The sequence below is a fragment of the Pteropus alecto genome, unplaced genomic scaffold, assembly GCF_000325575.1.
Source record: "Pteropus alecto unplaced genomic scaffold, ASM32557v1 scaffold72, whole genome shotgun sequence".
Taxonomy (NCBI): domain Eukaryota; kingdom Metazoa; phylum Chordata; class Mammalia; order Chiroptera; family Pteropodidae; genus Pteropus; species Pteropus alecto.
The window spans coordinates 18,261,035-18,277,552 of NW_006436811.1; the positions used below are offsets into that span (position 1 = coordinate 18,261,035).

The 16,518-nt window shown below is 37.8% G+C and overlaps 1 protein-coding gene across 1 annotated transcript; it reads left to right on the top strand.

Moving 5' to 3' along the window:
* The first annotated feature begins 12,317 nt into the window (after positions 1 to 12,317).
* On the top strand, positions 12,318 to 15,224 carry LOC102882720 (nuclear envelope pore membrane protein POM 121C-like). Its single transcript, XM_015590880.1, has one exon. It carries the CDS (start codon positions 12,318 to 12,320, stop codon positions 15,222 to 15,224), a length of 2,907 nt encoding a protein of 968 aa, XP_015446366.1.
* The last annotated feature ends 1,294 nt before the right edge of the window (positions 15,225 to 16,518 follow it).

A 16,518-nucleotide genomic window follows, 5' to 3' on the forward strand; every position in this document is an offset into this window, starting at 1 on the left:
ATCTTTTCATTTGATGCTGAACCTTGAAGTATAAAGGGCAAGCAGTCAAGAAGGAAAGATGGATGTAAAGTGGAGAGAGCAAGGACAAATTGCAACAAAGTGCCAGTAAACTGGAAACTATGTTAATCTCTCACCACCTCCACATTTGATGATGGTGTCCTGCAGAAAAAGTTGGCAAACTTCATCATAGACCTAAATATGCATCTAGCTCAAGAACTGAGGAAGGTGGAATAGCTTTTGGCAAGCTGCTGCCCCATGCCAATGAGGTGAGCCAGCAGATAAGTATCAAGATGCATGAGCTGATATAGCACCTGGTGCTTCTTCACAGGATTCTGATTATAAAAGCAATATGGATGCTACTTCACTTTCACCTTCCAAATTGCATACAAAATATCTCTTGTGGCCTACCCTAACCAGAATATAGCAGGAAGGAAATTTTAGAAAATATAATTTTGCAAAGCCACATGGCTATATAATACAGCCACAGTACAACTCATATACTTGGCATGCAAACAGGACTCCTGAAACCATATGTAGCTTCTAAATAAAATAATAATGGAGTCACGTTCCACCACACCTGATACAACTGTCATACATGTAACTGGAAAAGCTTACAATTTCCCCCCAAAAAGATACTAAAACTTTTTTCGCCTTTAAGGTTTATTATTTTTCTACCCGAATTCACTACTCTATAACTTAAATATTGAGATATAAAGTTAACTATTATAAACATACTTTATTGTAGTTGGTAAGAAAAAGATAAGGGAGAAATTCTTATACATACTTACTATCAAGTGCTTTGCTAAGTTACTCCATATATTATTGCCCTAGCATCCATTTTGTTTGGCCAAGTGGCCTATGGGGCCTTAAAATGTTAGTAGCCCCCTTATGCAAGAGCATGCCCTAGACAGCAGCCTGCAGAGTCACAACAAAATGTAAATTCCAGATGATTTTCCAAATAGCCATCATAGCCAACAGTCTCCCCCACTCCCAGAGCCTTCCTCTCACAAGCCCATTAGATTAGACTCCTGTGGAGTTTGCAAAATCCCACTCTTTTAGTTTGAATTGCTCTGTTGATCTTTAGCCTGAGAACCCCAGGTCTTGTGTCTTGCTCTGCCTGTGCCTTGCCTTGATCGTCCACCCTGAACTTGCCCTGTATTTCCTCCAAGACTCGTGAGCCATAAACTTCTCCATTTCAGTTTTTCTTGTGGCCTTTTGTTAATCCAACACCCCAGGGACTTACAAACAAATGTATTCATATTAAAATAAGAAAAAACTACTGATAACTATTTCAGTTTTGCTACTCATAGTTATCACTGGCATTTATAACTACCTAATTTCACTATCCATTCTATATATCTTTGCCTTTAGAAAGCACCTCTATTGTCTGTGCCTGGTTGTTGTTGTTTTTGTTGTTGTTGTTGTTTTTGTTGTTTTTTTGCCAGCTGGGATGACCCAAACCTTAATCCCTAGAGTAGGAGCCACACTCTGCCTACTTGGGTCATTATAGTTTTCTATTAACTTTAATCGCAGGACATGGGAGAACTAATTAACACCCCTAGAAGGTTTCCTACATTCCAGATCTATTCCTCCTTACCACTACTGCATAGTAACAATCCCAGTTCTGCCTCAATTATCAAAATTATTCACTAGCACCATCACCCTTTTTCTTTCCTTGTTGACTGACTGACATGAGGAGCCCAAAGTGTTTATGTGTCAATGTCAACTTTACATCACTGCTGTGCACCCTGGTAGAACATCCTAGATTTAGGATTAATAACTACATCATCAGAGCCCAACATTGCAGGAATAGGAAACAAATATTTTACCAGTTGATTACTATGTGATTATCGGCACAAATATATTGCCACTGCATGCCCCTTTAGTACTAGAAATAAGGTCAATAACATTTTTAAATATAATCAGATTAAAGAAACAACTCCAGATAACTAAGAATCAATTTACAGAACTTATTCACAAAGGTTCTGTTTTCTGAAAACATTTTAGGTAGCAAATTCTCTAACAGTTCATGTTCAATCAGAAAAGAAAAACTACTAGAAGGGAGATAAAGGCTGTTTTTAAGGCTGTTGTCATTGTATCTGATACTGAAGCTTGAAATCTGTGGGGCAAGTAGTCAGGTAAAAAAACTTCTTATGCTGGCTTTTTAAAATAATTTTGAAATGGAGTATTGCTTTTTCTTTTCTCTTATTAAATATTGTACATGCAATTATGTATACTCATTTTGTAAATTAGTCAATCAATGTATTTAATCTGAAATAAATCTATCAAGGTGGATTTATTTAATTTTTATTCACTTTTCATTTATATTTGTATTTTTTATTTACTTTTTTATTTTTCTATTTTTTTCCATTTGTAAATTTATCTTGACTTGAATTCCTCTTTCACAATTGTTGTCTCTTTCCTCACTTCTTCATGTTTAGTAGTTTTTGAAGTTGCCCTTATGTAAATCCTGTGCTCTACAATCCTGAAGAAATTGTTTTATTTGTAACTCAATGTTCCTGCCCTGTGGTAACATGGAAAAGAACACAGATTCAGTCAACTCAACAGATCAGCCCATGTGGTTTCCTTTGCTCCATCCAGTATTGCTTTTTTCTGTTTGTTTTGTGTTTTGTTTTGTTTGTGGGAGGCAGGAAAGTTTCATTTTTATGTAAACACATTCTCAGACAGGCAGTACATGTTATAGTTTTTATGTGAAATATCATATGAAATCTCATTACAGAGGCTGGGGAGCTCAACATCTCCAGTTTCTAAGAGGAAGTCGCCCTCCTGGCTGCCCTCTCATCTGCTGCTTTTATCTGGTTTAAGGATTAAGTCAGAGATTACAGTATTTTTATAAATATAGGTAAAACCTTATCAAAGCTTCGAAGATTTTGTAAACTTCGATTTAGAACTTACCAGGTCATAGGTAAATTTTCAGAAGAGTTTTATGTGTTGAAACCATCTAGAAAATATTTATGAGGAACATCCAGAGTTAGAGATGAATGTAGAATGTTTTTCAAGATGTTTATTAATTGAAACACCTAGGATGTTGGTGTAAGGAGGAAGAATGACTGAAAGGTAGAATTTAGAAGATAGGAGGGACATATTAATTCTATAGGCAGAGGAAAAAGATACAGTAAGTACAATAAGTGTCCTTTCATGTGTCAACATTTTAAGTTAAATCATTAAAGTAACTTATTACTTCAATCTTCATCTTACCAATTGGATATTATTATCATTATTATTATTTAATAAATTGTAAAAATGATAAATTTGAGAAAATAAGAAATTAAGTAACTTATCCAAGATCACACAACTAAGAATTTAATATAAATAAAAGCTATCTAGGTACAGAGTACCTGGAATATTACTAATTTTATAATGTGATGGAGGAGAGAGATGAGTGAAATATCACTTGATTGAGCGAGACACTCATTTTCCACACTTACACACATATTGTATACAAAATGAGCAAACTGGTCAAATATCAAGACCAACTAGAGTGACAAGATTGTGGGACGGAAGTTGAAGCAAGTTTAGTACAGAAGTCTACCATGCAATAGCTATAAGGAAATATTGATTACATTCCCTTCCTATTATGATTCTCTATTACAACTTCTTAAAAATGTTTTAGGAAGAAACCAATGCAAAACAAAAGTAGAGACTAAAACTTATAGAATTGAAAATAGTCCAGGATAAAATGACAGCCCAAGTTTATCTTGCTTTCATTATATTCCCTTGAGGATATTATAAAAATCCCAAAGATTTTATGAAAGAGATATGCTAATTTCTATTAATAAATATAAAGGAGTACCTTTAGATTGCTTTCTATTGTACTCAGTTCACTGGTATCAAAGATTCCCTTGGAATAGTTTATTTGGCTTGGGTGTGGGGAATGAATGAGTAACTACAAAACCACAGAAAGATGAATTTGAGACTGATATAAGCATGGAGCCCGAAGAAAAGTAGTGAGGACACAGTGAAGCACAGTGGGAAGCAGTATAACATAACTCCCTACTGAGAAGTGAAACCTTCCCATGCAATCATGCTGGTGTCTCAGACGGAGCAACTCAATATGAGCAAAGAAGCTCATGCTGTGAGAGAAAAAAAGGAGTATTACTGCAAAAGACTCTGTGAGCCATGATCAGAATGATTATTAAGCACCCCCAGCCTCTTTCCTCCTCTCTCTCCTTCTCTCTCTCTCTCTCTCCATACATACATATACATATACACACATATATACATACACACACACACACACACAAACACACTGTATACACTATATATGTATATAAAGAAGGAGACTAGAACGAATGTCATAATATGCTGAGGATTTCAGTTGCGTTTAAGTAATATATTTGTGAGGAATAGTATCGTTAAAAAGAAATAAAATCAACATTTTCCCTCTATATTATGATATTCATTCTCACTGCAACTTTTGCTCATTTTTCTTTGGCAAAATGTTTAAATGCACATATCCATTCATGTAAATGATGTCAATAAAAATGTATAATCTTGAGATACATATATATCTCAAGATTAATCCAATGAATTCAGTAGTATTTTATTTTTGTCTAATTCATTTTTTATGACTGATTTTTTCTTCTTTTCTAGTTCTTACTATCTCTCTGCATGACCCCTCATTCTCATCTTCTCATCTATAAAAAGATTTTTATTTATTTATTTATTTAAATTTTGATGATAAATTTATGTGATAGAATTTCTCCACTTAGTAGTACAAAAGATAACTTAAAAAAATAATAGATAATAACAAGTATTCATTTCATGTCTTTTTACAGCAATGGTAGAATCATCCTTTGCTTCCTCTTTTCTTCCACATCTTGACTTCTGTCTGCTTCTTTGAACACAAGTGAGGCTATAGATAATCAAGAATTCACTTTGATATTGCCTCACCTAGTAAAAACATCTCTCATTGCTTGGCATGGGAAGATGGTCTCCTTCTAGAGACACATTAATCTCTTCTTATGAATTTTCAGTTTTCCTTGTATTATTTTGTCTATGCTTCTGAAGTTGACCAGTGGCTAAGTGTATTACAGGGCTAGGGGATTACTGGGTTGCTTCTCTGAGTCGAACAGCTTCTTCCTCATACCTGAGCCTTTTGGTTGAGTCTAAACTATATGAAATGCTTATTTTCTTCCTATGTATTGGGCCCCAGATAAAAACCTTGAGGATTTACCTGACCCTCCTTCCATATCTGTGGCCTCTTCTCATTTCTCTTTCTCTCATGTAAGAGTTGAAGTCCCTTCCAGAAATGTAGAGCCCTTAGGACCATGGAGATTGGGACCATGATCTAAAACTCCTTTCTTATCTTTTCTGTCTCTCCTTCTCCCTTACTCTTCTCTTATCTGGAAACTGGTAGTATTTCTTTTTGTCACTCCTTTTTAATTTAATCTAATTTTTAAATTTTAATTAATTTAATTTTTGTGTATTGTGACTGTACTCAAATGCTGCATACAATACAACACAAATTTTTACTGTATGGAAATTACTACATATAACATGGTTTGAATTTTCTTGTGTTTAAAGCAATAAGCAGCAAGTCATTTTGGTTAACTGTCATTGAAATAGAAGAATTTGTGTATCAATACAAAGATTATTATTAGTTTCCCATTTTTGTTATTTTTATATTATCACATATTAAATAATCATGTTATACAAATAAGAAGAAAATATGCCATTTTTGATCTGAATTGTTCTTTTATGACATTTTAATATATAAGTGAGAAGGATATATATGATGAAAAAAATCAAAAGTAACATATAATTCAAAATGTCTACAGATCAAAGCAATTCAATAAACCAAAATTAAAGAAAATTGAAAAAACAATAATTGCAAAATGCATTAAATTATATTAACATTCTAAGGTTCTAATATTCTTCCACAAGTATAGATTGCCATCACTTTCTTGGATGACACTTTTACAATTTATTATTTTTTTCAACAAAACAATTTTACTTGTATGAATTTAAAGAAATAATTTCCAACTCTGTAATTTTACTGCTATAAATTAACTATAGGGAAAACACCTAAAATGGATATCGTTTTCAATTCTTACATATTATTTAAAATTGAAGCAAATTAGAAGCAAACTATATGTTTGATGAAATGGTATAGGTAAATAAGTTTGTCTTATACAACATACAGAGGTAATATACATGAATTAATAGTATCGTTCAGGATATATATTTAGTAAAGGGGGACAACGATCATAGATAATGAACTATAGAGGAAAAAGTTATATTTATGTTTAGTTAGGCTTTCCAGGCAAATTTTATTAAAATTTGAGACCTAGGTTAAAAGTTAAATTATTATGATAAAGCTAGTGAAAACTCCAGAGATTAACCTGAAGTCGAAGGTAGGCAATTGTTTTTCTAATTAACTGACTAACTATATGTGTTTGTGTGTGTATATATACACACATAGTTATTAAGATACCAATTAAGATATATTTTATTCACATCCTTACCACCAGTTTTATGACAAAACTTGAAAATACATGAATTCATAAAAGTAAATAAATCCATAATAAAATAAAGCTTAAATCTTTAAAACTTAATAAATACTAACTTATAATAGAAAAGAAATACATCGATTATAATTAGTCACCAAGGAATCTATACCTAACTGATGAGGCAAATTTCAAAAAGTTTGTTTCACATCAATTTTTATAAATTTATTCATTATTTATAATAAATTAATAGTCTTAACTCCACTACTCATATTCTGTATGACTGTTAAATCAAAGACCACATCACACTAAATAACTACAAGATTGACTATATCAGTTGGGGAGATGTTAGTGAGCATATTACAATTCCAATCTCAAGTACAGAATGTGAAGGAGTCCTCAGCACTATAAGCTGTGTACAGAAGTTGTGTGAGAGAAGTTCCTGAAACTTGGGCTATAGGAGATAAAAGCATTTAACATCCTATAACAAGTAGTATGTCCCTCATGCCTGGAAAGGGAAGAGGGAGTTTTGTGATAACAGGGCACCAACTGAAGGCATCAGGAGAGGGCATTCCATAATAAACTGAAGTTTCTTTGAGTACCTTCCACATTTTCTTTTATTCACAAAGAATTCTTGCAGTAAGATACCAATGATTTTGATTAGAAGCATGAAATATAATAAATATTGTTCTGATTTACATATCCCAGCATTAAACTTTGTAACTACAGCACTACTGATTAGAGGCTCGGATCTTTTATTTATTTATTTATTTATCTATCTATCTATCTATCTATTTATTTATTTGTTTGTTTGTTTGTTTGTTTGTTTGTTTATTTTTTGCTCTGATGCTTGAGAAACACATTGAATTATTTTTTTTTTACAGTTGCCAGACAGTATTATATTAGTTTCAGGTGTATGACATAGTGATTAGACATTTATATAACTTACGAAGTGATCACTCCAATAAGTCTAGTACTCATCTGACACAATCTATAGTTAGTAAAATATTATTGACTATATTCCCAACGCTGTACTTTACATCCGTGATTGTTTTTATATCTAGTAATTTGTACACATTAATCCCTTCCCCCCACCCCTTTCCCATCTGATTTTTATGATTTCTTTTTTAAAACCAATCTTACTCTAGCTTTTCAATGACATCCTTAGGGTACACAGACTTAGATTTTCATTATAGACATTTTTTTTTTCATCCTTGTATGTACAGATACTCTGCTACAGCAGAAATGTGAATTTAATGAGATGCAATACCGCATCTTTAAAAAGATAGCATATATCTAATACCTGTCAGCTCATCAATGTTTGGTCTACTACTCTACAAATTACTACATATATCATTCCTGACACCTAACTGATGTAGAGAATAAAACGCAACTTATAAATTTTGTAGGACTCACAAGCAAGACATAGGTAGCCGAACATCTGTTCTCAAATTTGGTCTTAGAAAAAGTAATGGCAACCCAAAACAATTTTTGTTTATCCAGGATATATTAAGTATGTATGTATGTGTGTATATATACACACACACACACACACGCACACACACACACACACACACACATATACACACACACACACACACACACAAACCATTTTAAACCCTATTGGAAAAATTTAAAATACACAGACAGGGCATTAAAAATAATATAAGCAGGGCACAGTAGAGCAACCAGTTAATACAAGATAGTTGTCTAGGGCAAACACATTGAGAATATAGCTAGGAGCTTCTGTGCTTCTCAGCATAGAAGGCAAGAAAATAAAAAGGCATCTCAAAGACCAGAAACACATACTGAACACCCAAGTCTACCAAAAAAGATTTTGTGATGGTGGCAGTGACTTTAGTTGTGGTTGTTTTATTGTATTATAAGATACCAGATTATGTGAATTGAGAATCTTCTGGAATTTCAGTGACTATATCTTGAAAATCTGACCATCAACTCTTTTAAATGCTTGAAATTTTCAGCCTTATAAACACTAAGAGAGAGCATCTGATGGACACATAAGAACATTTTTTTCCGATTCATTACCAGATGCTATTTGTTCCACATATTTGTCCTTCCTATTCTTGAATATTTCTACATTTTACTTAATTCTATTTTTAAACAAATCTCACACACTTAAATGCCAGAATTATTATGTTAAAATGGTATTTTAAAGAAATATTTTTATTGGATTTCAATATTAAAATCTGTTTCCAACATTATTTTTTAGATCATTCATCAAAATTAAATGAAAAATGTAAAACCCTAGGAAGTTACATATTAGAATAAAGTAAACCAAAATAAATCGTGATATAATTTCATTTAATCGAAGTATTAAAAATAGCCCAGTCTTCTGTTGATTAAATATATGAGTATGAATTCCAACAATGCCACCAGAGGATTATTTTTTAAAATTTAGATTGTAGAAATGTCAATCATTCCTAGTTAGTATATTCCTAATGTCATTAAGAATGGTTACTAGATATAGCTTGGTTCATTTAAAATATGCAAAAAAATTCAGAATCATTTTATGGAGATTTGAATTGAAATTTAAATTATAAAGTAACAATTTTTTTATTTGATGTAAAAAATGAAAACTGTGCATATATTTATTCTTTTAATAATTAAATGAAGGAGTATTATAGGTTATAAAATGCATTTATAAATGTTTATTAAAATAACAATATTATTTTTTAGAATATTGAGTAGTCAATAATATCAATTAATACATTGATAGTATAGTGTTTGGTTAGCATTTATTTTTCTCTTTTATGGAACTAAAATAAAGTAGTTCTCAATATCTATATATAGAATATTTTAACAAATTATTCAGTGCTCTGTATCCCCTAGTGTGAGGAGCAAAGAAACTGGGAGACTCAAGGAGAATTTCCACCTAACCGAGGGGTTGGTAGAACATTTACTCACAATGTACCTGCTTCTTTTACATGTAAGAGGCAAATTCGGAAGTAATTTTTTTTCACTTGGAAAAAACATTCGATAAAGTTAGAAATTTACATATCTAATTCAGTTAGTTAAATGATAATGTCAAATAGTTGAAAATACAAAGGAGTGTCAGTAGAAAGTTTTCACCGCTCTGCACATACGACAACACTATATGGGAGGTTATATGGACCTCCTATTCCAACAACATCTTTAAAAGCAGACATTTGATTAGCCTCCTGTCTCTTCTAACATAACTTCATTAGCATTACTATTTTAATACACATTTGTTACAATAGATTACCAGTTTAACACATTTTAAGTTAGATTTTGTTTTCTCACATGGATTGATTTTTCCATGAAATCCTCTTCTATTCCATCTTCTGCAAGAATATCAACTAGCCTTCTTGTTTAGTCAATTCAAATAATAATTATATGTATCATAGTTGTTGGCGTTTTTTTCCCCCTGAAATAATGTTATTTGCTAGATTAATTCTCATTTTACTAGTGCCCACTTTTAAAAAGTGTTAACTTGATTAGGACAGATCCATGCAGAATAATTTCCTTTTTTATTTACTTAAAATCAACTGATGAGGTATTAATTATATCTTCAAAAATCCCTTTACCTTTGCATGTAGCATAATTTTACCATGGAAATGTTATCCCACCATCTTTGCCATAATCTATTGGTTAGAAAGAAACCACTGATTCTCTCTGTACTGAAGATGAGATTATACAAGGGCAGAACATTTGTTTGGAAATTGTTCATTTTCATTCATTTTGTACAGGCTCATAAGGGAATTGGCATATGATTTTTCATAATAATCGTACTTTTAATATTTCTGCTGGAACCATAGATAAAGCATGTATTTTGACTCTATTAATATTTATTTAAGTCTTCTATTAAAATAGTCTTGCCAGACATTTGTCTATTAATTAGCATTTCTAAAAATTCAGATTGGCTCTTGATGAGTTTTCAATTGCATCTATATATTTTTAATTAATTAATTTATACTAATGTCCATCTTATTTCCTACTTTTATTTGTTTTTATATGCTATTTTGATTTTCTCTTGAAACACTTGAGTAAAATATTTGCAACCTTTCCCTTTAACTAAAGTTTTATTGAGGTATAATTTACCCATAGAAAAATTTACTCTTTTTTGATAGAATGTTTTTGGATTTTGACAAATACATAGTCATACAACTACTAACAAATCAAGACATAAAATATTTTCATCAACCCCCAAATTTTCCCATGCACTTTTATTGTTAATTCCTCTCCCAGCATCCAGCATCTTTCAACCGATGATCTATTTTCTGTCTCTATAGATTTGTTTTTTTCCAGAGTATTATATAAATCGAATTATACAATATATTACATTTTAAATTGGGCTTCCATTACTTAGCATAATGTGATTAAGATTCATCTATGTAGTTTTGTGCATCGGTATTTCATTCTTTGTATTTCCGAGAAATATTCTATTGCATGGATGTAGCATTTTTTTTCCCCCAGGACATTTGGTTTGTTTCAAATTTCGAATAATTATGAATTATAGTGCTATAAACATTCACGATTATAAGAATTATAAGTAACTTTTAAGATTAGAATTACTGGGTCATATTTGAAGTTTTTGGATAAGTTGATAAGAACGTGGAAAATTGTTTTCCAAATATCTCTAACAATTTTTCATCCCATCTGTGGTGGAGGGAAGTGGCCATCACTGCAAGAAAGCTACAGAAAGCAATTAGAACAAAACTACTAAGGAAAGTCTTTGCACTGCCAGGACACAGGTGAAAACCTGCTGAGTCTGGGAGAAGGGGAAAAACAAAACAAACAAACAAACAAACAAAAACCCTCTACCTCAGGAGGAGTGCAAGAAATCCATCCTGGGCTTATACCACTATAAATCTATTTTGAGAGAGGGACACAACATTCTATTGCATACCTCCCACCATATATAAAGGACAAGAGTCAGCAGTCATGGAGTGTAGAGGCACTTAAATAATCCACCTTTCAAGCTCAGGCCTGCCTAAGATCGAGGTTAGATAAGGTCAACAGAGAAACTTTTCTCTATTCTATCATCAAGCTTATAAGAATTTAGTAACTAGCAACAGCAGTACACCCCTAATCAAAAGGCAGAGGGAAGGAGAAAGTTCCTATTTGAAGTCCAGGCATAAAAGAAAGGCAGAAAGGGGAATGTAGGAAATGAACATTCAAGGAAACTTTCTAGCTTCGCAGCATCCAACTCAATCAAAAGGATAACCTTAGAGGTCTTGAATGGGAGGAGGCAGGTGGCGGTGGCCCACAGTGACTGTGGTGGACGGCCGGGGCCGGGCTGGGGCTGCGCTTCTCGGCCTGTCGCTGCTCAGCCTCGTGCTGTACGTACCTGGCGCTGGGGCTACCGCTGCCGGGTGGGAACCGAGCCGCGAGCCCCGAGGTTCGTGCGCCTCCTGCTCGCTGTTTCGGAACGCGCTGCGTCAGCGAACACCGCTGCCTCGGGCCAAGTCAGCAGTAAACGGAAACTTCCTAGAGCCAGGACCCTCCTTGAAGGAAAGATCCGACCCTGCTGAGCTGCTCCCCATGGGCAGTTACCTGAGCAAGCCCGCCCCCCAGCCTGCCCCACCTCGGGAGGCCAGGGACCTGCGCGAGTGGCCTGGCCACACCCCGCCGCTGGCTCCCTCGGCCCCCAGCGTCCACCACGTTCACCCCTCTCTTCACTCTCCTCTTCGACCCTCCAGGAGGCCTTCCCACAGGGAGTTTGAGACTTTATCAAATCGGTTTGTAATAACACCTAGAAGACGATATCCAATCCAGCGGACCGACTGTTCCTTTCTGGGGATACTTCCCACAGTGTGCTGGAATGCTTGTCACAAGAAGACTGTTCTTTCTGCTCGTAATTCCAAAATGGTGTGCAGCCCGGTGACAGTGAGGATTGCTCCTCCCGATAGAAAATTGACTCGTCTTCCAATGTCCAAGCAGTTAATCTGCTCAACACTGTCCTCACCATCGAGTGATGCTCCAGACCCATGTGCAAAGGAGACCATACTGAGTGCTCTCAAAGAGAGGAAGAAGAGAACAGTGAAGGAGGAAGAACAAATATTCACTGATAGCCAAGAAAATAAAAGAAGGTGCCATGATAGCAGTGGGAGTGGACCTTCAGTATTCGAGTCCCTGGTGGCTGATAGAGTCCCTGCTTCTTTTGTGCCTAACCTTGGGTCTCTGAAGAGAGGTCTCAATTCCCAGAGCTCAGATGACCAACTGAATAAGAGATCCCTCATCTCTTCTATGAGCTCCATAACAAGCAGGTACGCAGGTGGCCTTCCTAGCTCCAGCCGCAATGCCATTACCAGTTCTTATAGCTCTACCAGAGGTTTCTCTCATCTGTGGAAGACAGGTGGTCCCAATTCACCACCCTTTCCCAGCCCAGATTCATTTCACTCCCGGACACCGAAGAGGCTTGAAAGGAAAATAAAAGAGGAATTTTTTCGTCATTCTAGTTCTTCGATTCAGTTAGTAACCGACAAGGAGTCCGGAGGAGAAAAGGCTGCAGATACAACCACCTGGAAGAAAGAAAACTCGTGGAATTCTCCATGTACCCTTAGCAGCTCTGGGCAGCGGAAGCGGAAGATACAGCTTTTGCCCTCCAGGCGAGGGGACCAGCTGACCTTGCCTTCACCTCCCCAGCTTGGTTATTCAATCACTGCCAAAGACCTAGACTTTGAAAAGAAAGCTTTGTTACAATGGTTTAACAAGGTCTTAGAGAGTAAGACTAATGCTGCTTCAAACTCTGTCACTGAGAACTCACTTACCACTCAGCCATCTTTTACTTTTACCCAGCCTACTGCTGGGACTGCTTCTTCCCAAACCCCACTCCTGGCCCCCAGCACTGACCCACTCTTAGAGAGCTTAAGGAAGATATCAAATTCCTCAGGCCTACCATCCTCCCCAGAATCTGCTGGAGTGGCAACTACTGTGGCCCATTTGCCACCGAAGATATCCAGCCTTCTCGGCCCTCTTGGCTCTTCACAGACAGTGCCCCTTCCAGGCACCTCCTCGGACACCAAATCCGCAGTTACTTTCTTGGGGTCGACCCCTGCTTCTTCTGGGATACCTGTCACTGACACCACCAAGTCACTTCTTGTCCCTCAGGCTGAGACATCTGCCAAATCCCAAGCCCTGTCAGCCCCACTCCCTACCCCCAAGCAAGGTGTTCTGTTTGGAATGTTGAGAACCCCACCTGCTAACCCTTCTGCCGCTGCAGCTCCTGCTGTATCTTCAGCACCTTCTATGTTCAAGCCCATTTTTATGGTCCCACCTAAAAACAATAATGAGGGCCCCTTGCTAGCTAGCCCTTCCAAAGTTACTACCTCAACATCTTCCAGCTCTGCCCTTCCCTCGACTAACAGCCCCTCACTCATCACTTTCAAGCCAATCTTTGGCAGCATGGGACCACCTACATCTGTGCCCTTGTCAACTCCCTTCTTCAATCAAACAACTACTCCAGCCACAACCACAGGCACCGATCTCTTCACTGGCCAGGTCAGTGCCACATCAGCAGTGGCTGCCATGACCATATCCAACACTTCCGCAGACTCGACTTTAAAGCCTGCCTTCAGCTTTGATGTGAGCAGTGTGACCAGCACCATGAGCAGTGTGACTAGCACCACCACTTCCACCTCCAAGCCTTTCCTCTTTGGAACTTTCCCCGCCTCTGGTGCCAGCTTTACACCAGCCATGGGCTCCATATTCCAATCTGGCAAGCCTCCTGCCATGCCCACTTCAACAACAGTCACCACCTTTGGCCAGTCCCTACCCAGTGCCATGCAGACAGGCACCAGCAGCAGTGCCACAAGCTTTGATGGTTTTGGCAGCACCTTTACAGCCTCGGTCCTGGTCACCACCAACCAGCCTAAGCTGACATTTAGTAGCACTGCCACATCAGCGTCAAACATTCCCTTTGCCTCAAGCACCAAGACTCCACTCTCATCATATCCAGGAACCAACCCCCAGCTTTCATTTGGGCAGCAGCAGGGAGCCACCAAACCAGCCATCACCCCCAGCTTCGGAAGCTCTTTCACTTTTGGAAACTCTGCAGCCCCAGCCCCAACTGCAACTCCAGCGCCAGCCCCAGCCCAGCCAGCCTTTGGCAGCACAGTTCAGTCAGCTTTCGGTGATTTGAAACTCACAGCCTCTGCTTTCAGCACCCCTGCCAGCACCCAAACAGCCTTTGGCAGCACCACAGCTGTTTTCTCCTTTGGTTCAGCCAACACCTCTGGCTCTGGAGCCACAACCCAGACCACCAGCAGTGGGACAAGTAGCTCAGTGTTTGACAGCACAACACCATTGACCTTCACGATTAGGGGCTCAGCAGCCCAAGCTGGCAACAGGAGCTTTGGGATCAGTATGGTTACCCCAAGCACTACCTCCACCTCTGGAGCATTCAGCTTCGCAGGAGGACAGGATGGGATGACTAGCAACACAATCCCTTTTGGAGGAGGCTTGAGTCAGAACACCTTGGACATGCCCAGCCAGAGCACACCCTTTGCCTTCAGTGTGTCCAGCACCCCTGAAAGCAAACCTGTGTTTGGAGGCACCTCCACACCCATCTTTGGTCGGAGCTCCCCTGCCTCTAGGGTGGGCACATCGGGCAGCAACTTTTCCTTTGCAGCATCCTCAACACCTAACAAAGGCTTTATTGCAGATGGACCTTTGGGTTCAGCGACCCCTTCATTTTCCATTGGTGCAGGATCCAGGACCCCAGGAGCTGGGCAGAGACAGCAGGCCCGAAGGCAGCACACCCGCAAGAAGTAGCCCCCACCCCACCCCTTGCCCTAACCTAGACTCTGGCACCTGCTAGGAAGAGCCTCTGACTTCTCTAGTTCCATAAGGCAAACCCATCCCAGACCTCTGGCTTCAGCCACCAGGGAGATAGTAGCAGCCCTGGGGCCATTGCCCTCTCCTCAGGCAGCAGAAACCTCAGTCCTCTTGGGGGAGAAGTAGGCAGGATATGACAAGGCAGAGCCCCATACCTCTACTTGAACAGTTCCTCTGATAAAGCTGGAGAGAACTAAAGAAACAGCTGTATGTATCGTCCACTTCTCTGATTTGTTTAGTATATAAGCTTAGTCAGGCAGCCTCCCTTCTTGCCTTTTTACCAGGAGTCATCTTTGCTGGAGGGTGGTAGATAGAACCCTGCCTGCTTGCCTCTCTGGTATGCATTTGATGGAACTGAGGGAAATGCATTATCCTTAAAGCTTGACCTTACTTGGCTTTGCTATAAAAAGTGATTATCCGCTGGTCCCTTTAGGCTGTTTCTCCATTTCTTGCAGCTTTGTTCTTAACTAGTTCCTTCCAGGATCTATTCTTTCTTAAATGAGTTTGAATCTAGCTTTGCCTTGTTCTACTTCCTCCTGCCAAGTGTAAGTCAGTTTTGTCCCCAACCTTCTTGGCCAGTTTGGCCCCTAAAAGCTTGGTGGTTCGAGCTGTTAGTCTGGCACATCTAGGGGTGATCCCTTGCTCCAGAGAGGGAAGCTCTTGGAGCAGGCAGGATGCCCACCACTGCTTTCAGCTGCCTCCTTGCTTATCCTCCCTGCTGGCCTCGTTGGGCAAATCTGCCTCTGCAGGATTGTATGTTTAAAACTTTGGCCTGTTTTTACTTTTTCTGATGCTCATGTCTATTTCTCTTTGAATCCAGTTTGGAGGAGGAATTGAATTGTATGAGTGATGGCATATTGGACTTAACTGTTTCAAGATTCTGAGACTTAGCTAAGTGAATGTGGACAGTAACACCACTCTATAGCTATAAGTTCTGTCTCTTGGATTTTCAAATGGTGTTTTGACTTTTAGGGCTGGCAGCCCAGAAGGATGGGGCCAAAGGGAAGCAAAGACCTCTTCCTTCTGTTGTTTCTCTCTCACCTGCCTGAACTCACAGGAGGCTAGATCAGCCCTAGTATATGTTAGAAAACATAAATTAATGACCCATAACATTTTTTTAATGTTTTTAGTTAAATTTAAATTTCTTTAAGCTTGGTTCATTGAGGTAGTTAAGTGTAAATATTATTGACTAAGAATTGCCTGAATAGATAAGCTATGTTGGTGTGAAGAA